The sequence below is a fragment of the Euprymna scolopes genome, chromosome 36 (genome assembly GCF_053919585.1).
Source record: "Euprymna scolopes isolate OS-2025 chromosome 36, ASM5391958v1, whole genome shotgun sequence".
In the NCBI taxonomy this organism is placed as follows: Eukaryota; Metazoa; Mollusca; class Cephalopoda; order Sepiida; family Sepiolidae; genus Euprymna; species Euprymna scolopes.
Window position 1 is genome coordinate 66,239,770 of NC_136517.1, and position 25,633 is coordinate 66,265,402.

The following is a 25,633-nucleotide window of genomic DNA, read 5'->3' on the forward strand; positions in this document are numbered from 1 at the left end:
TACTAGAGATAGGAGGTGTAACTGTGGAGGATGCGGCGTGGCTAAGAAAAAACGACTTCTCCCATATCAACGTAGCAGAACTAGATGCCGCTATAAAAGGAATCAATCTGGCCCTGAAATGGGGATTGAAAATAATTGAAGTCAAAACCGATTCGGCAACGGTAGCGTCGTGGATTCGGTCGGCAGTAACTGGCGATAAGAGAGTTAAGACAAGGGGTGCTGCGGAAATGCTGATCAAGCGCACTCGGAGCGCTCACCGACCTGATAGTGGAATTCCAGTTGAGAGTATCTGTTGTGTTGGTCCCGTCAGAAAAGATTCGATGACACGCGTGAAGAAGGCCTGGCTGCAGAAGGGAAAGGAGGTCTCCTCGGTATGCTGTGCAGGGGAAGAAGTCAAAGAGTCACACGAAATGCACCACTTTGGTCGAGAACGAACGTTATTCCTAGCCAGAGAGGTTTACCCGGAGACCACCGAGGAGGAGGTTAGGGAAGTTGTGGAGAACTGTCGAGAGTGCCAATCAATTGACCCTGGACCGTCCAGACACGAAGCAGGAGAGCTACACGTTGCGGAGGACTGGAAGCGATTGGCCATTGACGTGACACACTATCGCCACAAATTGTATCTGTCGATGGTCGACTGTGGACCGGGAAGGTTTGCCATCTGGAGAGAGATCAGGGCAGAAGCTGCATGGGCGATCGGAGGGGTCATCGAGGAGATATTTTTGGAGAGAGGGCCGGTTGAGGAACTCTTAATGGACAATGGCCCCGCTTTCCGATCAGAAGCCTTTAAAGGGGTATGCGATAAGTGGGGAGTAAGGCAATTTTTCAGAGCAGCGTATCGGCCGAGTGGCAACGGAATAGTGGAGAGGAATCATCGCACCATTAAAGCCGCTGCGGAAAAAAAAGCAACGTATCACCGATAGAGGCGGTGTTTTGGTATAACATCTCGCCGAAGACCAAACAAGATGAGACAACTGTGCCTCATAGGGCCGTTTTCACATATAAGTGGCGGCATCCGTGCAACAAAGCAGCAGGAATTGAGTGAAGAAGCCACTATCAAAGTAGGTGTGGGTGAAACCCCCCAATGCACAGTGTACCACTCGTTGGAAAAGAGGGGTCATAACAAGATTGCAGTCGAAGAACAATGTGATGGTGAATGGCCTTCCTCGGCATATCTTAAACCTGCGTCGTGTGACATTGCCGGTATGCAGTGAGGGCAGTGAAGAAGAAGAAATCGAGGGCCACCGAGAAGCAAATGATGCTGCTCAATCTGACTTGGGCCCGCGTTGTAACCCCCGAGAAGTTGTCCCCCAGAGGCCTCGACGTGAGAGGAGGCGGCCTGCTTGGATGGAGGATTACGAAGTATCCTATTGATCTCGAAGATCAGGGGGGCGTGTGGTGTAAATGAAGAAAAAAGAAACAAGAACGACTGACCGCGTTTCTGTGTGGCTTACCTCGTGTTCATAATGAAGAAGAAAGAAACAAAAATGGCTGCCCTGTTTGTTTATATGCCTACAGGGTGACCACGAGGTATACAAATGAGATGCTCCTGATTGGAAATAAAAGAGGAGTGATTTGGGGAAGGGGGGCATTTTGAAGTTTGATTGCGAGCAGAGAAGTTGTATTTGTAGAAGAGAAAAGCTAAAGTTGCAGAAGTTCGTTTTGGAGTGGAGAGAAGACGCATCAAGTGGGAACGGGAAGGTGAAAGTTCGGACAGCAGTGTCACGCAAACAACATTTATCTGACAGACTTTAGGATCCATGTGGGATCCACCCTTTCTGACCTCGAAAACCAGGAGGAAGGGGGTCCCACAAGGAAGCATACTATCAGTCACTTTATTTAATATAAAGATTAACAATATTACCAAATGCCTTAGTCCTGGAACAGACTGCTCCCTATATGTCAATGACTTCTTGATCTGTTATAGATCAAAAAATGTCCAAACAATAGAGCGACAATTGCAGCTGAACCTAAACAAAATAAACCGGTGGGCCACAGAAAATGGGCTTAAATTTTCCGAGTCTAAAACGAAATGCATGCACTTCTGTAATATTAAAAACATTCACAACGATCCAACCCTCAAACTTGATGGCAAAAAAATTGATATTACTGATAAATATAAATACCTAGGGATCATTTTTGACAAAAAATTGAATTTTATTCCCCATCTGAGATGTTTAAAGCAGAAATGCCACAAAGCACTACAATTATTAAGAGTTGTCGCTAACACAGACTGGGGAGCAGACCAACAAACGCTCCTAAAACTATACAGGACTCTAATTCGTTTGAAACTGGACTGACTGTTTCATTTATGGGTCAGCAAGGTGTTCCTACATAAATATCCTTGACCCCATTCACCATGAAGGACTAAGACTAATCTTGGGAGCATATAGAACATCCCCCAAAGAAAGCCTATATGCAGAAGCCCACAAAGCACCCCTAAAGCTCAGACGGGAAAAACTTGGCTTACAATACTACCTGAAACTAAAGTCTTGCTCAACAAACCCCGCTTATCAATGTACCTTTGACCCCAAATATAGAAACCTATTTAACAGAAAAGAAAAAGCCATAAAAACCTTTGGACTTCGAATGGAAACCAGTATAGAAGAATCTCAAATTCCAATAAATATCCACCATTCTGTAATATCCGAAAGCCCACCATGAAAATAAAAAATCAAAAACAAATCCTGCCATATTTCAAGAAGACCTTGAAAATATCAAGCTATGCTACTCTGACTATACACACATATACATGGATGGCTCGAAAGATAACGATAGTTGGGTGTGCAGCTACCTACAACAATTAGCAAACGACTTCTGAATGAAGCCTCTATATTTAGTGCTGAAACCAGAGCCATAGATTTAGCACTGGATATTATTGCTGAAGAAAACTCAGAAAAATTCATTATATTCTCTGACTTCTTATCTGTTTTAACAGCTATAAAAAATAGAAAACAGGAGAACCCCATAATTATCAAGCTCCTAAACAAAATAAATCTCATTACCGACCAAAAGAAAATAATATTCACCTGGATCCCTAGCCACATGGGAATCAGGGGCAATGAAAGAGCTGATACTAGTGCTAAGGAGTCAATGAATTTGAACCTTGATGGGTACAAGATCCCATACACGGATATTGGACCCCTGATCAATAGCTATATACTTGGGAAATGGCAAAGTCAATGGAATAAAAATACAAAAAACAAATTATATAATATAAAACCCACACTTGGAGAGAGGAGGCAGGATTATCAAAAACAAAATGTCATTTTAACAAGACTTAGAATAGGTCACACACACTTAACCCTCCTAAAAGAAGAAACTCAACCCCAATGCATTCCCTGTCAAGTACCACTTACTGTAAAACATTTACTAACTGAATGCACAGATCTTTCACAAATTAGGAAAAAACACTATAAAGAAATAGATCTGCAAATATTCTTCAGAGAACACCAAAAAAATCTTATCTTACATTAAAGAAATAGGACTCTTCCAAAAAAATATAACCCGCAAAAACCTTATATTCTGCAAAAGCATCCTGCAAGACAGAACAAAAATGATAAAATCCAATATAAAACAACCAAACCAAACGCTAACGATTGAAAATACAAAGAGCTTCAAGAATAAGTCTCCTATAAAATAACTGGATACATCACATACTATCCCCAAAATGACTAGATTCAGCATTGAATGGCCCAGAAGGGGTTGATAAAAAAAAACAAAAAAAAAAACTGCATTAAATGATCCCCCAAAGGTTGATATGCTGATTCAATAACCCATCCTTTGTCCCTTTTACTTTGCTTCATGCCATACTTTAAAGCAATTTTAATGGATGTAAAAAAAAAAAAAATTTTTTTTTTTTTTTTTTTTGAAACCCACTACCCCAAAGGGATGGGACACATGAACACTATTTATACAAACTTATTTTATTTGCTTTAATAAATCACAAAATGAATTATGGTATAAAAAGGGTTTAGCTAAAGCTATAATGACCTGGAAATTTCATCTGGGGCTGAGTCAGTTGTGAAATTTTTGATTACTTGCAACTTGGCCGGCCAAGGGAAACTGGAAGTAATGCAAAACAGTTGAATTGGTGTGAGCTTGTGAAATATAAAAACTGACTTCTGGTCAAATGAAAAGTATGATTTTTTTTTTTTTTTTTCAAATAGATATTAAAACTTTTTAATAAAAACAATGTGAAATTGTATAAAAATGTTTTTCTTTAGGTAATGGGTCTGCCTCGTAAGAGGAATTATGCTGGACGATGGGATGTTCTCATTGACAAGTCCATAAAGTGCCTAAACCGTATGATTGAGGTGGCAGCCCGAAAAAAGCGCAACTATGTTCTGGATCAGGTATTTGAAAAACCAAATTTTTACATTGTTCTTTGCCACCCAGCCCATTTTCTAAAGATTAGAAAGCAATAGACTGATCAAGTAATGAGTGGAGACTGGGGGCTGAATATTGTAATGTTTTGTTAAAGGGAGTTACATGCCCAATTTGATGGCTCATAATTGCCAGTTGATACTTTTTGTAAAAAATGATCCCTTATGTTATTTCGATAAGATTTTTTTTTTTTTTTTTTTTTTTTTTTTTTTTTCCTTTAAAAATTAGATTTTTTGAAATCCTTGTATAAAAAATTAAAAACTTGGGAAAAAAAAAATTTCTTAGCAATTTTGTCTTTTTGCATAATTTCATTAAAATGTGCAAGAAAACCGAAGTCCTTAAATGGTAACACTGGAAGATTTTTATCTAGAACCATTTTGATATTCAAACAACTTCTAAAGGAAATTGAATTGTTCAAAATATGAATTTTAAAAATTAAGATTTTATTTCTGATTCTACATTTTTAGGAGTTTTCATTTGAAAATTCCTACAGGATTATCTATGCATAGTTGTGTTGCAGTCTGCAGGAAATAAAATCTGCTTAAAAGCAAGTTTTTCAGTCTGTTTTCCATGTAAATCTCAGATGTGCTCACCCTACAAACCATTTTATGTTTCATATTTATCTACTCGTCATGCAATGTCAATGACTTGAGAAATTATTTTTGCAGATTTTATACTCCTTGATTTTTAGAATCCACAATTGATCATCTCCTGGATTTCTCAAACTTAGCATTTTTTTCCAGTTTCATGAGGTCAATGTATTACATTAAAAGTATCTTTAAGTAACTTTTTTCTAAACCAGCTCATCCCAATTCATGGAGCCTGAACGTCTGACGAGCAACCCTGATTCTGCTTTGGATTTTTTACTCTATTAAATTTTTTTTTTTTTCTTCGAAAATTTGTCTTTTCACTTTTAAAATATGTAATCTGGCATCAGGAAATCAAACTTTCATAAAAATGTTAACTTTATTCTATTATAGTGTTATTGGGATTTTTTTTTTTTTTTTTTTTTTTTTTTTTTTTTTACCACCTAAAAAAAATACTTAAGAATTTTCTGATTTTTAAATTGAAATGGATCTTTCAACCCACCCTCTTGATATTTTTTTTTTTTTTTTTTTTTTTTTTTTTTTTTTTTTTTTTGCTCCCACAGCTTAAATTGAATATACATTTTTTTTTTCTCTCTCTCTCTCTCTCTCTATTTTAAAATGTATTGGGGCTTGGTATTTCTATGAAGATTTCTTGCCAGACTTTGTTCTCTTTGATTCACCAAAGTTTCCCTGAACATAAATTGCTGATTCTTTCAACTGTTTTGTACTGAAGTGCTGCTGCTAGAATACCAAACCAGTTTTAGCTGTTCTAATAATCCTGTTTCCCCACTAGATGGACTTCTAAAGTAGAGTATCTACTACACAAGCTGGCATTGGTAAGTTCTTGGGTCATTTAAGAGCGGATATTCAGTACAGAAAGTTGACAGCTTTTACTGCCTGCTGCGATCTGATCATTGTAAGCACACTCTCCTGGAAACTGGAACAACAATATTGATATCTTTTCATTTTAAGAATATATTGCAGATGCAAGAGGCTGATGTTTTTTTAATCTATGCGACCATATATGCCATGACCATGAGACAACGCCAATCGTCTACGATTGACCAAAGTGCCATCTAAAAGCCACATTGATTATATTGTTCTTTATTACCATGCTAGACAAACGTGTATGCATCAGCCCGGAGACGTAAAATGACGCCTTTTGAAGGCTTTCAACGCAAGGCAGTTGTGGTAGTACCTACCGATGAAGAGTTCAAAAGACGCATATCGCAAAGGGAGAAGGAAGAGGGCAAAGATGTACCTGAAAAGGCGGTGCTTGAGATGAAAGGTAGGGCCTGCTGCCTCTAAACTGGCACAATATGGAATCATTAACTACTCATTTCCTGTGTAAATTTTGCCTCGAAAGTTTTACCTGACATTTGATGTCACTCCAGTAGAAAAAAAAAATTAATCTTCAGCAGCTGTTTTAAAAATATTTATAAAATATAAAATAAAAAGTATGTTGCTACTATTTAACAGAAAGTGCATCGCTTTAATAAAGGTATCACCAATTTTATTTTCCTCCCAGGAAAATCTATCGTGTGGCAAATCTATCAAGATTAGGATTCAGGTTTAGTACATTTAGGGTTTTTTTTTTTTTTTTTCTTTTTATTACTCCCATTCCTTATATAATTGAGCGTGTGACTTTTTTTATTTATTTATTTATTTATTTTTTTCTTTATTTGTTAAGGCTTAAGTGAAAATTTCCTTTTCCCGTCCCCCTTCCTCACTAGGTTTTAAACATACTTTATAAAAAAAAATCCCCTACTTCTCTAGATCCCCTATCCCACTCCCTTTATCATGTGTGTACTGTGCAAATATGCTTAAACCAGTTCTATCCTTTTAGCCAACTTTAGTGCTCCTGAAGAAGGCACTTTGTTTGATGCTGTAATATATGCGGAGCTGGACAAAGAGGAGGCAAAGCCTTTGATTGAAAAGTACAGAAAGGAGGGGGCAGCAGCACTACCACCTCCTTCCAAACGATTCCGAGGGGACAGATTTGGTAAGTAAAGATTCAATTATGCAAACTAATTTTCATCTTGAAACTTTCCAATTTTGAAATCTCATTTTAAAAATTATTAGATTCAAGTTAACTAATTTTCTATTTCATTAGGTCGTGGTCGCTTTGATCGTAGAGATTACAGAAGAGGTGGTGGTTATGGTGATAGAGATCGCTTTTCCCGTGGTGGTCCTAGAGGTTTCCGTGATAGACCATCCCCTCGTTATAATGACAGACGTGGAGGTGGATATAGCAGTAGCGGTGGCGGAAGCCGAGGTATGTGGATATTTTGAAATTTTATTGAATTTTTCTTTTTGATATTGTTATAGATGCCCACCTAGACATTTTCTCCCTAGTCGCTAGCAACAGGCTAAATATTTATTTTGAACTGAGCGAGAGCCCACTAATTCTTTTTAAAACCCTATAAAGTCAGAGGGAACAAGAACGAGCAACCACATTTACTTGCCTCCTTGTGAGGGTAGTGTTGGACAAAAGGATCGAGCTTCGATGTGGAGAGATCCAGCTCCCTAGAGAGGGGCGCACTGGATGTAAACAGAGGTAGGAATCGTCTGTCAGGAAGGATTTCTCTTCCACTGATTGAGGACAGAGGCAGAAAAGATACTGCACTGTGATCCAGTCTCAAGTCAGATTCAACTGGCATATATTTAATCAGACAAGGTGAAGAAATATTTTGTCAATTCTATTTTTTTAGATCAGAATGTGAAGCAGGAGGGGAGGCCAGGAAGTAAAACTTTTTTTTTTTTTTTTTTTTTTCCCCAATTTCCTTTTAAGGACCCGGATTCTGGCCTCATTTTTTTTTTCGCTTCAACCATTGACCCAGAATGATACGTACTATTTTGGAAAAACGAATGACAGACATGGTATGACAAGAAAAGCATAAAAAAATGAAATAATCGTGAATTTATTATTTGAACTTTCTTTCCCCACAAAACGATTCTCTCGGACTAAACCCATCACTAATAAGTTGTGAAAAGAACAAAGACAAGAAAAATTAAGAGTAAATTTTGTTTCTCCTATCACACAAGTTTAATTCTTCCTCGTGGTCGCATAATTTTGTTATGCGGTTAATCTCTTTCCAGGACTTTCACTCTGTTTATAATGTTTAGAAATGTCTCAAACTCCATAAATTTGAACATATTCTTTTCATTGAATTTTTTTTTTTTTAAACTTTTATTTGGAAGTTTTTTGTTCTTTCTTGCACCCCATGTGTTCAACCCGTGTTTTTTTTTTTTCTACCCTTATCACGTGTGTGTGTATATATATATATATATAAGTAAATTTTTGGTACAGCAGAATGGAAGGAGAAATTTCAGAGGAAACATAATTTAATTTAAATACCAAAAAAAAACCAAGAAATGGGCAGGTGAAATTAAAATTTTCCCTAAGGCCTTATCGTCATATATATGGCTCTGGTTTGGAATTCCGGTTTGTTTACATACATCTCTATAATTCTGAAATAATATATTGCGTTAAAGCGAGGGTGACCCCCCCCCCCCTTCTAATTTCTGCTGGGTTTCACCAATGTATCTGATGGCAATTTTTGGCAAGGAACAATGTATATGCCTGCATTGGAAACTGTTTTTGGAGATGTTTTGTTTAATGTCTGTGTGATTTGTATGGTTTTAGTGTTGCGGATTATTGTATTGGGTGTGTGTGTAGGTAAAAGGTGTCTGTTTGTGAGAGAAAAGTCTGTATGTTTATTTATCCTGGAATATATTTGTGTGGCTTTTTGCTTAGCATTTAATATAAAATGTGAGATATTGCAAGGTTTTCAAAGTTCTTGTGAGGGATTTGAATTCTTTGTCCAGTTATTCTGGGCTGCAAATTCTGATTGCACATAGGAAGAAACCAATTATGATGCCTGTTTTATTTTATGGTGCGAGTAAAATGTATGTAATCATTCTTGTGTGTAGTTTTGCGGTAAACTTTGAAGGGTAATTTATTAGGTTTTTAAGTATGTTTAGAAAAGGTAAAGAGTTTTCTTTTTTAGGTGAATTTTATGGCAGGTTCGTCTTTAATGTTATCTATGTGCGTATTTTCAGGAAGAAAAATTAAAATGTCAGTGTATTAAAAAAAATATTGTTTGAAGGTAATTAAATTTGAAAGGACCGTATTCTAGGAATTCTTAAAAAAATATTGTTTGAAGGTAATTAAATTTGAAAGGACCGTATTCTAGGAATTCTTAAAAAAATATTGTTTGAAGGTAATTAAATTTGAAAGGACCGTATTCTAGGAATTCTTAAAAAAATATTGTTTGAAGGTAATTAAATTTGAAAGGACCGTATTCTAGGAATTCTTAAAAAAATATTGTTTGAAGGTAATTAAATTTGAAAGGACCGTATTCTAGGAATTCTTAAAAAAATATTGTTTGAAGGTAATTAAATTTGAAAGGACCGTATTCTAGGAATTCTTAAAAAAATATTGTTTGAAGGTAATTAAATTTGAAAGGACCGTATTCTAGGAATTCTTAAAAAAATATTGTTTGAAGGTAATTAAATTTGAAAGGACCGTATTCTAGGAATTCTTAAAAAAATATTGTTTGAAGGTAATTAAATTTGAAAGGACCGTATTCTAGGAATTCTTAAAAAAATATTGTTTGAAGGTAATTAAATTTGAAAGGACCGTATTCTAGGAATTCTTAAAAAAATATTGTTTGAAGGTAATTAAATTTGAAAGGACCGTATTCTAGGAATTCTTAAAAAAATATTGTTTGAAGGTAATTAAATTTGAAAGGACCGTGTTCTAGGAATTCTTAAAAAAATATTGTTTGAAGGTAATTAAATTTGAAAGGACCGTATTCTAGGAATTCTTAAAAAAGGGCAGGCTAATGTTCCACTGAGATGAAGACCGAAATTTTTTTTTGTAGAAATTATTGAATTGAAAATAAGTCCTGTTTGTTATGGAGACATTAGTATGTAATGTTATCTAAGCCGTGTATAGTTTTTTTTTGGGTGTGTTGCACTACCAATGCCAGATATTATGGGACACATAGTAATGACGGAATATTAAAATTAACGGCTATGACGTTATTAAAAATTATCCTCAATGCGCTGAACATATTCCTTTTTCTTTAGTTTGTCAGAATACTATTTCCATTCTCATTTTTATATTTTATTTTTAAGGTGGCTATTCTTCTCGTGGTCCACGTACTCACAGTCGTTATGATCGTAGATCTCCTGAACGCAGATCTGGTGGCTACAGACAAACTCAGGTAAAAACTTTAATCGTTTTTGCTCTCTTTGATCTCTAGCTCTGTATATTTTGCAAATTTCTAAATTTTTTAAACTGTTCTTTCAGCGTTATCAAGGCTCTGGACAGCGTAGTGGAAGTTATGGTGGTAGCAGTGGTGGCGGTTCCTGGGGCTCTAACAGACCTTATAGTGGTGGTCAAGGATCCTGGGGCCACCAAGGCAATTATGGTGGACAATGGGGTGGATCATCATCTCAATCTGGCTACGGAAATGTGAGTAGTTCTTGATGAGTTTAAATGTCTTTTTTAGAAAATTTTAATGTAACTTTTTATATATGCATAACAATTTTTTTTTTTTTTTTTTTTCCTAGTGGGGCTATGGTAGCGGTTCTAACCAGGGCGGTGGTTATGGTGGCGGCAGCAGTGGTGGCAGCCACTCCCAATGGGGACAGAATTACAACCAGAACTACTATCAAGGCTATGGTGGCGGTGGAAGTGGTGGTGGTGGTGGTAGCCAGTACAACCAATGGTATGGCAGTGGCTATCATAAATAAAGACCATTTTATTTTCATCACCAAATGGCAGCAGATTCTTGGGGGGTGGCAATGGTTGGTGACGTTCATTTCATCAGCAAAAACCCATTTCACTTCAAATTCATACAATGTTTTCACATCGTAATTATCAGTAATAAAACATTCTTCCATTGCAACAATAATTCATCAACAATATTTCCTGTTATTTTAATTTCTATTTTATGTATAAACTTTTTTTATAATCCACTAAACTTTAAAATTTTTTGTTTTCTTCCTGCAATTATTTTGATGCCCTTCAACCACTGTCCCTTTTACTTTTCCACCATCCATGATATCTAAACAAAGATTCTTGTATATTCGAAAAGATTTACATGTCTTTCTCGCATAAATTGTTAATTTTATACATTTTTTTTTCTTTGCTAGCTTTGCACATTTCTAAAATTGTAAAAGTGCCTTTCTTTCTGCTAATAATGGGAGCAATGTGGCATTTTTCTAGTTTAGAGGCAGATCCTTCCTTCCCAGTTTTTATTTATTTATCCTTCCTTCCCAGTTTTTATTTATTTATCCTTCCTTCCCAGTTTTTATTTATTTATCCTTCCTTCCCAGTTCTTTTTTTATTTATCCTTCCTTCCCAGTTCTTTTTTTATTTATCCTTCCTTCCCAGTTCTTTTTTTATTTATCCTTCCTTCCCAGTTCTTTTTTTATTTATCCTTCCTTCCCAGTTCTTTTTTTATTTATCCTTCCTTCCCAGTTCTTTTTTTATTTATCCTTCCTTCCCAGTTCTTTTTTTATTTATCCTTCCTTCCCAGTTCTTTTTTTATTTATCCTTCCTTCCCAGTTCTTTTTTTATTTATCCTTCCTTCCCAGTTCTTTTTTTATTTATCCTTCCTTCCCAGTTCTTTTTTTATTTATCCTTCCTTCCCAGTTTTTTTTTTTATTTATCCTTCCTTCCCAGTTTATTTATCCTCTTCTAAACCATGTATACCACAATGATGAAACTAGTAAATTTAACTTTCCTTCGAAATGTAAGTGTTAGTAGTTGTGATATGACAACAACACAGTAATGGCTTAAGCATCTGTAACGTTGGCTTTTATCACATTTCAGGGGCCCCAGTGCAGGCTACAAAAGTAAAGCTTACTCGATGTACCGAGGGAGAAAATATTAACATAGCTAAATGACATGGAAGACTGCCTCATCTACTGCTGCTGCTGTCGTTCAACTGCCTTTACTGTTGTGGAAATTTCAGCTCGGATGGGCAAGTGACTAAGTGTATGTGGAATCTGCAACAGTGGAGATGATTGATTTTTTTTTTTTTTTTTTTTAACCAAACATAAAAGTTAAAACCTTTCTTGCTAAAAAAAAAAAAAAAAAAAAAAAAAAAAAGGGTCCATCAATAAAAAATTTTTTTAAATGGCACAGGCATTAATCATTTGTACATGGACAGCTCAATTATGGCTGACTATTAACTTCCATTTATCAGTTTTTTTTTTTTTGTTTTTTTTACAACTGGAGAAAAAATAAAGCCTGGTATTAATATCCGGCAAAAACACTTTTCCCTGCCATACACATTTTTAATTTCTTCCAGACTCCCATCCCTTCCTAGACTTTGCTGAAAATTGTAGAATCTTGATTTCTGCAATGTACTTACCTGCACCCTTCTCCCTTCCATATGCTCATTGCTCCTATTCTTAATGTTCTTGTAATATCGTCTCTCACTTATCACAAGAAACTGTGTTGATATTCATAGATGGCTGTTGCCTGTCTCTAACTTTAGGTTTGCGTCTGGCAAATTTTAACTGCCAACTCATTTGTTTTATATTGTCTGGGAAGCATTGCATATATTGGATGCTGATTGGTTAAATAAAAAGAAAATAAAAAAAACATAAATGCCTTTATTTATTTCTTATGCCGTGACCCTTTCCTTCACCTTCAAGTTTTGGGAAATATTTTAAAATTCTGCAGAAATGAATCTAATGCACATACAGGGTAGAATGGTAAAAGACATGATTTTATTTTCTTTAAAAAATTTTTTTTTTTTCTTATATCCGCACCATTTTACTGGTTGGTCTAGAGTGATAAGAGTCTTCTAACATGTCTGAAAGTGACAAGTGAGATCGGAGATATGCTGCTGTACAACTCGTGCTCTCTACTGATCTAAGTAACGACAACAGGACCATTGCCAGCACCCTCAAAATGCAAATCCAGATGGGCCACATCATGCTACCTCACATCTTCGAAGGTGGCTTAAAAATCAGCACCAAAGTGTACCTTGATATGATGCAATCAGGTAGCAGCAGGAATCCACACAAGTCCAAAGAGACGCTCATATGTTGGACATCACCAACATGACCTCCCACAGCACCAAAGTCAGCCTGATCACCAACAACTGAGTTCCTGCTGGCACTTGTGGAAAAGATATGCTCCAAACCTGTATTGAGGCTACAGTGGACATAAGTTACCTGAATTGACTTCCCCCTCCCTCAATATTTAAAATACAGCTTTTTTTTTTTAAGTGACAATTTATCATTGCACCCTATACAATAAATCCTTAAAATTTATTTTAAAAATGTTAAGGATTCAAAATTTACCACATTTCCTGGTTAGTCAGCTAACGTACTTCATAACTTTTGGGAGAGCACAACCGATCTCGTGCTTTTTTTATTGCGTTTTTTCCAAATCGTTCTTTAAAAATTGAAAAGTTTTCAGTTCAATTTTAATTAAAAATTGAAATTTTATTTAGTATTTATATTTTAAGTTATTGAAAACGCTGTATTGGATATGCTCTTTATTTTGTTTAAAATTTTGATTTATACTTTCATGAATTTGTTTCATAAACAAAATAAAAAATGCAAATAAAAATATTGAAAGATTAGTTATTTCAAGTTTCTTCACAATAAAAATGAACTGATTTGCCTTGTCAGCGTTCCATAGTGCTATGCCAGAAGTACGTTAGCTGACTAGTAGTTTTTTTTAGTTAATAAAAATCAAAGAAAATGGCTTGTGGTTTTGTTTCAACACTCAATCATGACAAATTCAAAGTAGTCACTTGAACTTTTTTTTCTTAAATTAAAAGTAAACTAAAAATAAAATGTGACCAAATTTTATTCAAAAGTACAAAAAAAGATATTTGGAATTCCGGGTGAAATTTCCTAAATTTAAACTGTTTAATTTTTTCCATGCATGAAATATTGAAAATTAAATTTTATGAATTTCTTTCAGATTGCAGAAAATGAGAATTTACTCTAAATCTCGTCTCCTTTTATAAGGATTCATTAAATAAGAAAAAAAATTACTTAACTTAAATGTCAATTTTTGAGATGCTCAAGTGTAGTTGTGGGAAGAAATGGGAGATACAATGTTGCTAAAGATTTTAAAAAAAAATTTCTTCATGCAAAGGGAAGTAATCGAGACAAGTGCATTCTGGGATTGCTTTAACACCTGCTCCCACATGCTAGCGGAACCTCCTGTTAAAAAAAAAAAAAAAAAAAAAATGAACAGGATTAGAAGGAATTAAAATACTTGGTTCAATTGTGTTGGAATAACTTTGTATTTCAAATTTTGGACAAGTCTTCAAAACTTTTGGTAATTTGACAGTTTAACTCTTCAGAGGATTGAAATATTGTCCTTGTTTGTAACTCGACTTGTTTCTTATCTATTTATGCTTATTTACACATTGCAAATATTAATGTACCTTTTTTGTATTTGACAGTTCAAATAAAATGAACATTATTGGAAATGAATGTAATAAATTGCACAATTTTTTTTTTTTTTTTTTTATATTCGAAACAAATCTGAATGTTTTAAAAATTGCAAAATTATAAAACTTTTTTGCAGTAATGAATCTATATTATAAAGTCAATACGGAAAAGAAATGAGTAAACTGCCAAATCTTTTTATTTATACACTTTAAGGTAAATTAAGTTTAACATGGATAAAATTTCATTTCAAGTTTAATTTGAAATTTTTGCAGAAAAACAACCCCACCATTCCTACTTTTACAATTTAATGTTCTTTCATAGAACATCCATCATGCACATTGCAATAGGTACAAGCCTAACAAAACAAATTTCCTATGGGAAGGAATAGATGACTTTTTTTAATTTTTTATTTGTATTGGTTAGTTTGCTTTTTCTCCATTTTGACGGTTTGTTGAATGATACCCCTTAATTTGGAGCTGTTTATCGGCAAAGCATAATTCTATACTTAATCTGTCCCGTCTAGACTCGGGCAATGTCTCATTTTTTGTTTTTGGAGAAATTGAAGCAAAAGACTTGGTTACTGTGCTTCAGGTCTCTCTGGATACTGGTTTGTCAGGACAACCTGGCATGAGAAACCCTGGTCATGCTCTGAAATGTTCAAAATAACATTCAGAGCATAAATAAAATCCTCAGTATGGCTACCCCTACAGTTATCGAGGATTACTATTTTGGAGAACTTTTTATACAATTTGCAACATTTATTAATAGCTTTTTTTAATTTTTTTTTTTTTTATAAAATTGATGTTCAAATCAGTTTGCTGGCTTTCGGCCGGGACCTCCAGAAACGGAATTAGCTTTGATGTCAGAAACTCTTCATATCAAACAATTGCTATTCATTTTTTTGCAACATTGTGGGGAAACAAATGAAACGTTCATATCTGCACCTGTGTGAACTCATTCACTTAGCAAGTCAACTTTTTGATTGACATCGCTAAATTTGAACGCTTTGTAGCGGTAAAATGTCACATTTTCTTTCACTTTCTTTTCCATGAGAGGTGACGGATTTGAGATCAGTATTGTTTTGAAGCTCAAACTTTCAAATGACATCGAAAAATTGGCTGAAAACATTAATTCCTTCACCTTTTTACACACAGCTCCAAACATAATGTATGCGCAACTGAAGTTAATTTTCTACAATGGAAACTTGAAATTCACAAAAATATTTTGACAGTTTAAACAATTTTATGATTTTAAAATAAAACTTAACTGTCGAAAATTTTGCAGAATGATTCAGCACAAATTCTACAAACCATGTCTTTAAAAAAAATAACTCAAGTTTTCAAAACTTTGTAAAATCTTATTTTCAAAGTTGTTAAATGACATCTTTTACTTTAAAATCTTTTGAAATTTTTTATTATATAAACATGATAAACTTATGCCTAATCTTGAGAACTTCAAATGTAAATGTGGTTAAAAAGCCCTGTGACTCAAAATGCCCGAGCAGCCCATTGGCATTCTCTGGTAGAGTTGATTTAGGCAATTAACCTCAAACAAAAAACTGAACAGGTCGTCTAGAAGTGACTGTCAAACTGATTTGGCCTTGACTGGTAAGAACAGAAATTAGTTGCTACAACCTAATTTAGTAAATTTACAATTTATAATTAAAATCCATTTATGTTGATATTTTGTGTTCAAATGTCCCTTTACAAGTGATTTTTTTTTTTTTTTTTTTTCCCCCTCAAGAAATCTATTTACAAGTTACGAAGAAAATGCTTAAGCAGATTTTTGCTACCAAAATTTACTTCTCAAAAACTTACTTCTGTTGACACGAGTTTTTACTGTATTAGAAAATAGTGAGTTAATCAAGTGTTATTGGCTCCTGGAAAATACTGGTTAGCCTCTTGCGTGATCGATTGTCAGTGTTTAGGTTAGATAAAAGGTTTGAATAACAGGAGCAAAAAAAAAGGTACTTGAGAAAATATTATTTATTATAATAATTAATATAATTATTTATATTAAAACAATTCCCAGGAATTTTGGGGTGAAAGGAATTTGATAAGTAAAACACTGATGATGACCATGTGGTGACATTAAAGTTTAACTTGTGATTGTAATGTTTCTGAGCAGGGGAGATGTTGGAAAATATTGATAGTGTGCAGCTTCCCAATAGATGGTCACACTAACCTTCATTTGCAGCTTTTGCCGAGGATGCTTCCAAATGTTTTACCTTTGACTGATGTTAATCCGTCGGGTTAGTATAAAGACAGTCATCAATGTTTTCTGTCCTGTTAGTCTAGACGATCATAAACTCATCATCTGAGACATCACACATTAAAAAGACCTTCATATACACAGACTACTACAAAAGAACAGTTGTAGGATTTCACAAAAACAATGCACAAGTTTCACTTCAGAAACTGAACTTTCTATTAAAAATAAAATATTAAATTTAAAAAAATTCTTCCCTTTATAATACTTGTCGATGCCATTCAATCCATTTATTCCTTTGTTTTTCTAGATCCCCCTTCTCTTTCACTGCAGCTCATTCGTTTTGAGTGCTAATGTGATTCACCTCTTTAATATACAACTAGTGCGACATGTGGAAATTCCACAGGAGACTCATTCATGATTACAATAAACCATTTACACTTACATCTACAAGATGTAAGTGTAAATGGTTTATTTTACAAAGTTTTGAAAACTTTAGTTTTATCTACAATAGATATCTAAGCTAACACAAACGGCTGGTCATAAAGTATTAACTATGATAATTTAATTCTTTCAGATATTATAGTTAATGTTCTATCGATTTTTAAAGTTGCGATTTCAAAAATAAATATCCATATGACTTGGGTGCATTAGCTTAAACCAAAATAAAAACTTGTGTGTTCCTTCAATGATAACCGAAACTTATGAAGAATGTTTGGTAACAAACAACCCAGATGTAAGTGGGACAACAAACACATGCTATTATATAAATACATACACATCTATAATATAGATATTAGAAATATATATATGTATAATATATATAGATATTAGAAATGGCTGAAAAACTGCTGCTCCATTCTAACGAAACCTTGAAAGAATATTTTGAATTTTACATATTCATCCAGAACAATGCTTATCGAGAATATACTAACTTGTTAAGGACCTCCAAAGTACACCATTGAATTTACCCAGTATAACTTTTAGTATAGGTTAATTCAAAAATGTAATCTAAAATAAACTGCTTTTGATTTCAAAATTTTTTTCAATGTACAAAATGCAATTAAAAATCGTGTTTACATTAATGGCCATTTTGTACAAGCAAAAATTAACTAATAGTCGGATCTGCACTTTTGAATTAATTCATATTTAAAATGCATTTTTCAAATGAGGGTAACTATTTTTGTGACCCCCACCCCTTTACCACTTTGTGAAATTTATTTTTTTTTAATGCTTAAACTATACTTTTGAATTAAATTAAAAACATGGAAATAAATTTATTGTTTTAGAGAATATACCACCTTTTCTTATACTGTTGAAAACATTTAAATCTACAAAATTAATTATTTTGGAGCACAATGACATTTTGTGCTAGAAACATTTTCATCCTCAATTCTCATTTCATGTAGAAACAATTTTTTTTTTTTTTTTACTCATGTTCACAAAGCATATCGCCACTTGGACGTAAGGGGCTACTATTTGGGGCCATGTCTACGAAAGATTAACAAGATATTTGTTTATGTTACATTTAAATTTCTGCGTATCAGGAGGGAATTCCAAAGTCTAGCTGTTCGAGGGAAGAAACTATTAGAATAGAAAGTTTTCTGGCATTTAGGGACATCAACAGTGAAGGGATGAGAACTTATTGCTGACCCGACGGTTTGTCCGTCGGGTATGTATGTCGAGGGAGTTCATCAGAACACATTCCATTAAAATATTTGTAAAACAGGCAGTGATGCAACATTGCGGCGATGGGACAGGGGCTGGAGCTTAGTTGATAAAGTGGGACCGATTAGATTGACAAATCTTAGTGGTAGATGCACCAGCCCAGATGTGGCAACAATGGGCGAATGGTGGCCTTGATACTCTCAGGTGTGAGTAGTCTTCTAGCTCGATAGAGGGAGCCCACCTTCTTTGCAGCAGCCTTTCCTCTATGTATTTGTTCCAGTTCATATTGCCCGCAAATGTTAGGCCGAGGAGTTTGAAGGTAGAATTCTCAGGTAGAGTGCTATTTGTCATGGATATAGGGGGTTGAAGAGGCGGCTTATAATTGTTAAAGCAGAGCAGCTTAGTTCTACTAGCATGAAATGTTGCCATCCATTTGCGGCCCCATTCCACTATAGTCTGGAGGTCATATTCTAACAATTCTGCCATTATCTTAGATTTATGTACATCCATTCTTCCCTCATGCATGTTATAAAGCGTATCATCAGCAAATATACCCATCTCGGATACAATATTATCAAGGAGGTCGTTTATGAATATCAAGAATAATAATGGTCCAAGGATCGACCCCTGAGGCACTCCCGCATTAATGTTATGCTGCTTGGATGTACATCCATCAATGACAACTTTTATGCTTCTACTGTCCAAGAAGGATCTAATGATATTTTGTATACGTCCAGTTACACCGTATGATTTAATTTTCATTAGCAGTCCTTTATGCCAGACTTTGTCAAAGGCCTTGGATATATCAAGGGCTACAGCCCTGGCTTTGCCCGCCTTATCCAGTACATAGTAAATGCGTTCAGAAATGACTTAAAATATCTGCAGTAGAACGACATTGGTAAACAGTATGGATTCAGACAGAGAGAAGGTTTGCTTTTGCAAGGTGGTGATTAATTAAGGTCTCACAGATTTTAGCGAAGAGTGGGAGGAGACTAATGGGGCGATAATTGAGAGGGTCTGTTCTTTCACATAATTGTGCTAGAAACATTTTCATCTTCAATTTCTGCATGAATAGAATTTAAACATAATAGCTAAACGAAACCAATCATGAAAAAAATAATTAATGCTTGCATAGTCATGACGTCTTATTTTTAAATAGAAAAAGTAGGCTTTTAACTGAGAAAAACACTTAACTTTATAGGTATTATAACACTGTCAATTGTAAAATAGCGATTTCAAAAAGATACATATTCTATTTGTTATCCGAAAAACTATGGAAGCTTGTAGATTACCATGTTAGTTAAATGAATAAGTATGAATTCACATCTAGACAAATAATAAAATTACATATTTATATTAAATATCAATCTAACAAAATAATAGCAAAAATATATTTATTCAGGTACAGCTTTTAAAGCAGACAATAAAAAATTTTAAATATTAGAATGAGTAGAAACTTATGTTGCTTTTGATCTTTAAAACATTTTCATTTCAGCCCCGATTTCATTTACTTATTTCTCAAGTAAATGAAATTTTTCATAGTTCGATAATTTAATCTTTAAATAAATTATTTGACTTTAAAATAACTGTCTATAATTGTCTAACTTATCTTTGCAACATTTAAAAACACAAACATATAAGCATGTCCATAATTTTATTGTACCCTTTCGAAAATTTCTCATGCTTGTTTGAATTATTTTTTACTTTTAGCGGAACAACTTTTTATAGAAATTATTGAAATCAAGCTTCCTCTTCTTTATCTCAAAAAAATTAAATTTGCGTATGGGCATATTCTTCCCTTTATTACTTAAATAAAAAAAGAATTAGCTGTTTTAGAAGTTATTTTCATTTTAACATTAAAAAAAAATTAACTGACAAATCCAAATGATTTACGCGACAATTTCATTCCTTTTTCTAATTTTAAAAACTTATTCAGAATTGATAAAATCAAAAATCGACTTGATTCATTTACTTTTAGGAAAATGATTGGCTGCAGGTGAGAGGGACCATAAAAAATGATTGGCTGCAGGTGAGAGGGACAATAAAAAGTCGATTACAAGGATGAGGTTATTTCCTATTTTCAAGCCATAATTATTCCTTCAAATGTTAAAAGATGCATTTTATGCAAAGTAAAATGTTGCCATATGTTGAAAAAAATTTTATATTACAAAATTTTTTTCAACGCAAAAATGTAAAAACGCAATATGAAAAGTTTGGAATGAAAACAATGAAATAAAAATGAAAAATTATAAAGAAATTTTAACATAAAAAAGTAATGGTTTAATTTGTTTATTTCTACCCCAATCACACACTTTATAAAATGTACAAAATCACACACTTTATAAAATGTGCAAAATCACACACTTTATAAAATGTGCAAAATCACACACTTTATAAAATGTGCAAAATCACACACTTTATAAAATGTGCAAAATCACACTTTATAAAATGTGCAAAATCACACACTTTATAAAATGTGCAAAATCACACACTTTATAAAATGTGCAAAATCACACACTTTATAAAATGTGCAAAATCACACACTTTATAAAATGTGCAAAATCACACACTTTATAAAATGTGCAAAATCACACACTTTATAAAATGTGCAAAATCACACACTTTATAAAATGTGCAAAATCACACACTTTATAAAATGTGCAAAATCACACACTTTATAAAATGTACAAAATCTGTTTGCTGGTCTCTTCATTCTTTTATTAGTTTAACACTGCTCATGTTATTGGCATCATTAAATTTGAAATCACAAAAAATTTAAAATGTATATTTCTCTATAAACTTGTGTGTGTAATATATATATACACACACACACTTTTGTTTTTGACGAGATGTATTTTTTATTTTATTATTTTTATTAATTATTTCAATATTTTATTTAAATGTTTTTACATACAATACATTGACATTTTTTTCTATGTACAGGATAATGTCCTATACTAATGAACCATTATTTACAAATTTTGGTATATTGTCGGTAAGATGGGCACATTATTTTTGTAAGCTTTACTATTTAGAGAGTGCACCCATCAAAACTCGCTTCCGCCTCCAAAGACTTTTCTAAATCAGATCCAAAAAATAAAGAATAGCTCTACATCAAATTTTAAGTTCGTACATTTTTTTATGAATTGGTGCATGCATGTGAGCATCAAGAACATTTGTAAAATCTTAAACGATTGAACTGATTAGCAATTACGGAATATGTAGTGTGGGTGAGTAACATGGTAGCCATGTTTTTTTGTAAACTTTATCGTTTAGGAGGAGGAAGAGGGGAGGCACTGAAACAGTACCATACCGACTTCCAAAGAAAGAAATATCACATTAAAAAAATTAATGCGATATTTATTAAATTTTCATTGTCACTCTCAATAGAATTTAGTTGGGTTAAAAAAAAAAAATCAACAACAAAACTTGAAAGGAATTTTAAAAATGTCATGAGATGATATATTTATTGCATTATAATTGCATTGTTAAAAATGTCATGAGATGATATTATAATTGCATTGTTAAAAATGTCATGAGATGATATTATAATTGCATTGTTAAAAATGTCATGAGATGATATTATAATTGCATTGTTAAAAATGTCATGAGATGATATTATAATTGCATTGTTAAAAATGTCATGAGATGATATATTTATTGCATTATAATTGCATTGTTAAAAATGTCATGAGATGATATATTTATTGAATTATAATTGCATTGTTAAAAATGTCATGAGATGATATATTTATTGCATTATAATTGCATTGTTAAAAATGTCATGAGATGATATATTTATTGCATTGTTAAAAATGTCATGAGATGATATATTTATTGCATTATAATTGCATTGTTAAAAAAAAGTTTGCAACAAAGTTTTTTAATATGACCGATGTTATTGTTCATAAAATGTTAAAAGGGAAGACTTAGTTTTGGGGATGGAAAAAGTAAAATTTGTATTTTGTCGGTCACTTCATTGTGGCAGATTTTGTCTTAGACCAGCTATTTACATTTCTCATCGGATTAAACACGTGATGAGAAATTTCTCATTGCAATATAATTTACTAGGTTTGTCAAGAAAACAATTATTTTACACAAAACATTTTTAGGATTCCAATCAAGTTATTGTTAACCAATAGCCCCCCACCCCCACCCCAAGAAAGAAAATGAAAAATAAATTGACACAACAATAAAGAAAACAAAACAAAACACAACAAAACAAACAATTTTTATGTGAAATCTATGAGATGCTTCGTTTTTTGAAAGTTCAAAAATAAAAAAAATGTAAAAATAAAAACAAAAAATTTGTTGGAACAGTTACAGTTTGTGATGTCTCAAAAGAAAAATGGAATGTATATTTTAGTGGATATTTGAATATCGTGCCAGTTTCACAATTTTTACTGCATTCAATAATTATTGTATATCAACAATTACAAGAGGAATTGTGCCTGATATTCTGATATGCCAATTCATTTGTTTTTAAATCAGAAATAAATCGACTAATAAACGAATAGCAGACGTTTTGATAGTTTAGATAAATTGGAAAAAAAAAAAAAACTTTTGTCGTTTGTTACAGACTGTTGCTTGCCTCCTTATGAGGATAAAGTTAGGCACAAGGTCAGTTTTTAATGTAGGGTAAATCCAGCTCTCAAAAAGGGACATTCTGGCTTGAAACAAAAATAAAAAAAATCACCTTAGTCTAAAAGAACTTTATCACTAGTCTTTTTTTCAATAGAAAAAAAAGAAACAAAAAAGAAACAATCAGAACAGATACTACACTTTGCTCCTCCTAGCCACATGCCTTGTATAAACAAGTTTTAGAAAAGGTGGAGCGAACAAGTTGCTGCATTGCTTCCCATCAAGAATGAAGCATCTCTGCTGATTGCTTAAAAAGTTGAAGTTGTTTTTGTAAAATATAATGAAATTATTTTCATTTGTATAGATTGAATAAAAGTTGAAAAATAAAAAAAAAACCTATAAAAACTGAAAACAAAAGAAAGTAATAAAATACTTAAATATTGCATTTTTTACAATAGTTTTCATGTTTTTCTATTTTATTTTAATATGAAATATTTTTTTAATTCTATAAAATTTTAAATAGAAAGCTCAGTTTATGCAAGTTTTAGAAAATAGTTTGGAAAAATTCTTTCTTTAAATATTATTAATATTAGTAACTTTTTTATAACTTTTCTCTCCAATCACAAATTTTATGATGGACTTTTATTGTCTGCTTTTAAAAGTTGGCATTTTATCCTACACCAATCCCTGGCAAACAAACAATTTATTGAAAATTACCTTTAAATGTTTTTAATATGGTGATTAAAAATGTCGAAAAAACAGAAATTCTTTCTTTCACCATTTTTATTTATTTTCTTTAAACTCCTTCGAGTTTAAAGAAAATAAATAAAAATGGTGAAAGAAAGAGGTGTTAAAAAGAAATCAGAGAAAAATTGTTTTGCAATTTTCAAATTAGTTAATTTTCAAATAAGTCAATTTTTAAATAAATTCCACAAAAAAACTTCAAAAATCATTCAAATAATTTTTCAAAAGATCTCATAAAATTCACTCGTTAACAACACAGCCATGATGGAGAAATAGAATTATGTACAGGTTTTTAAGTAAATTTGTACAAGCTAAGTTTTTTTTATTCATTTACACACACATATGAGTCACTCCAAAATAATGTCTCCTATTTTTTTTTTAAATCTTGCCCAAATGAATTAGAAGGGATTGCACTTTGCATTATTTTGATAATTGAACTTATGACCTGAATAAGTTTCATCTCTCTGTTGCAAGATATTGACAAGGTAAGCATCCCGTCATGGAAATGCATCGAAAGCAGAGATGTGTCATTGAATTCCTCTATGCAGAAAAATTTCAACCAATCAACATTCACCGGTGCCTGTTAAACGTTTGCAAAGCTGATGCAATTGATGTCAGTACAGTTAGATGGGTTGGTTGATTTCAGAATAGTGACAGATGTGAGTGACAAAGTATGCTTGGACACCCATGCACAGAACCACCCTATTGCTGGAAAAAGTGCATTGAGAATAGAGGTGACTACGTAGAAAAATAAATTCTGGAAAACAAACACTTCAGTCTTCATAGATCTTCAACTTTTATTTTGCGAATTAAAAAATAGGATGCATTACTTTTGGAATAACCCTCCTATAAAAAAAAAAAAAAATCACACCAATTTTCTGATGTATTAAAAGATTTTTAGCAATCTTTCTTTTTAAAAAAGTGTCTTATTGAATAAGAGATACTTTTATCTATAAGCATTAATATATAAAATTATCTTGTTGGATTTTCAGAGTTTATTCTTACAAACTATATGTTTTTCTAGCATGATCTGATCTTTTTTAAAAAGCAACATTTCAGGTTTTGTGAATATTTTGAAAACATTTTTAAATGTTTGATTACTCCCCCCCCCCCCACCTTAAAAAAAAAAAAAAAAAAAAAAAAAAAAAAACCCAAATCGACCATTTAAACCGCCAATACAATAGAAACCAAAGTTATGCCCCTTGGAGATAATTGAACACCTAGCACTAAGGGTGCTAATGTCATGAAATTTGGGATTGTAAATTCAGAAATGAGACTTCAAAATGGTCAGACATTGAATAACAGATTTCCAAATAAGAAATTAAACTTGGTTCGAGTGGTGCATTGTCACAATTGGGATTTTAAAATGACATTTAATTAAAGCAAACAATTTTGTTGCTAAACAACCCATGCATTTTCTATTGTCATGAAACTTTTGTACTCCTTGTTCAAGATAATTTTGATGCTTATCCAGAATTACAAAATGAAAAGACAAAAAAAAAAAAATCTGTATGATTTACGTATGTTGGAAAGAAATTGATCAAGTAGTTATATTTTTAAATAAGAAAATCAAATTTTATCTCGCTTGTTCCTTTAGATTATTTTCAAGTTGGCATGTGAGATCGTTGCTAAGCAATAAAAGTTGATTTCTTATTTAAAAACTATTTAACCAATTTATGGGATCTTTTCTGTTAAGGGTTTGTACATCATACTGATTTTCTTTATTTTGTTTTTTTTCATGGTGGAGGAGTTCTGAACAAGCGGCATAATTTTCCTAATTATTTTGTATTTTTTTACGTCTTTATCTTTGATTGCTGACAAACTAAATACACGTAAATAAATGTTATTTCGTAAATAAATAAACATAAATGTTATTCCTTAATTATGAAAGTGAATATTTGAATATTATTTCATCTAACGATTCTAAATTACGGCACAAGGAATTTATATATATATATGTAAATCCTCAGAATGAAAGAGAAACTTATCTATCTAAAGGATTTCATAAAAATTTTTTT

The 25,633-nt window shown here is 32.7% G+C and overlaps 2 protein-coding genes across 15 annotated transcripts in view; one reads left to right on the forward strand and one right to left on the reverse strand.

Annotated features, from left to right (window-relative positions):
* LOC145260563 (heterogeneous nuclear ribonucleoprotein U-like protein 1) overlaps positions 1–12,603 on the forward strand; it is a 33,070-nt gene extending 20,467 nt beyond the window's left edge. For 2 of the 4 annotated variants that reach the window (XR_013864329.1, XR_013864330.1), the window contains exons 12-19: positions 4,227–4,355; positions 6,093–6,261; positions 6,820–6,975; positions 7,087–7,248; positions 10,116–10,204; positions 10,291–10,455; positions 10,554–10,790; positions 11,821–12,603. Coding sequence is in view for 2 of the 4 variants with exons in the window: in XM_080118816.1 (XP_079974942.1) it covers positions 4,227–4,355; positions 6,093–6,261; positions 6,820–6,975; positions 7,087–7,248; positions 10,116–10,204; positions 10,291–10,455; positions 10,554–10,711; positions 11,821–11,881 (1,089 nt within the window). In the remaining 2 variants the exon portion in view is untranslated. The remainder of the gene's footprint in view (positions 1–4,226; positions 4,356–6,092; positions 6,262–6,819; positions 6,976–7,086; positions 7,249–10,115; positions 10,205–10,290; positions 10,456–10,553; positions 10,791–11,820) is intronic. The other 2 variants (XM_080118816.1, XM_080118817.1) reach the window with 1 other exon arrangement.
* A 1,197-nt stretch (positions 12,604–13,800) lies between these two features.
* The window catches only part of LOC145260561 (protein Daple-like), a 322,031-nt gene continuing 310,198 nt past the window's right edge, over positions 13,801–25,633 (reverse strand). For 10 of the 11 annotated variants that reach the window (XR_013864328.1, XR_013864325.1, XR_013864323.1 and 7 more), the window contains one exon: positions 13,801–14,180. Coding sequence is in view for 3 of the 11 variants with exons in the window: in XM_080118815.1 (XP_079974941.1) it covers positions 14,148–14,180 (33 nt within the window). In the remaining 8 variants the exon portion in view is untranslated. The remainder of the gene's footprint in view (positions 14,181–25,633) is intronic. The other variant, XM_080118813.1, reaches the window with a different exon arrangement.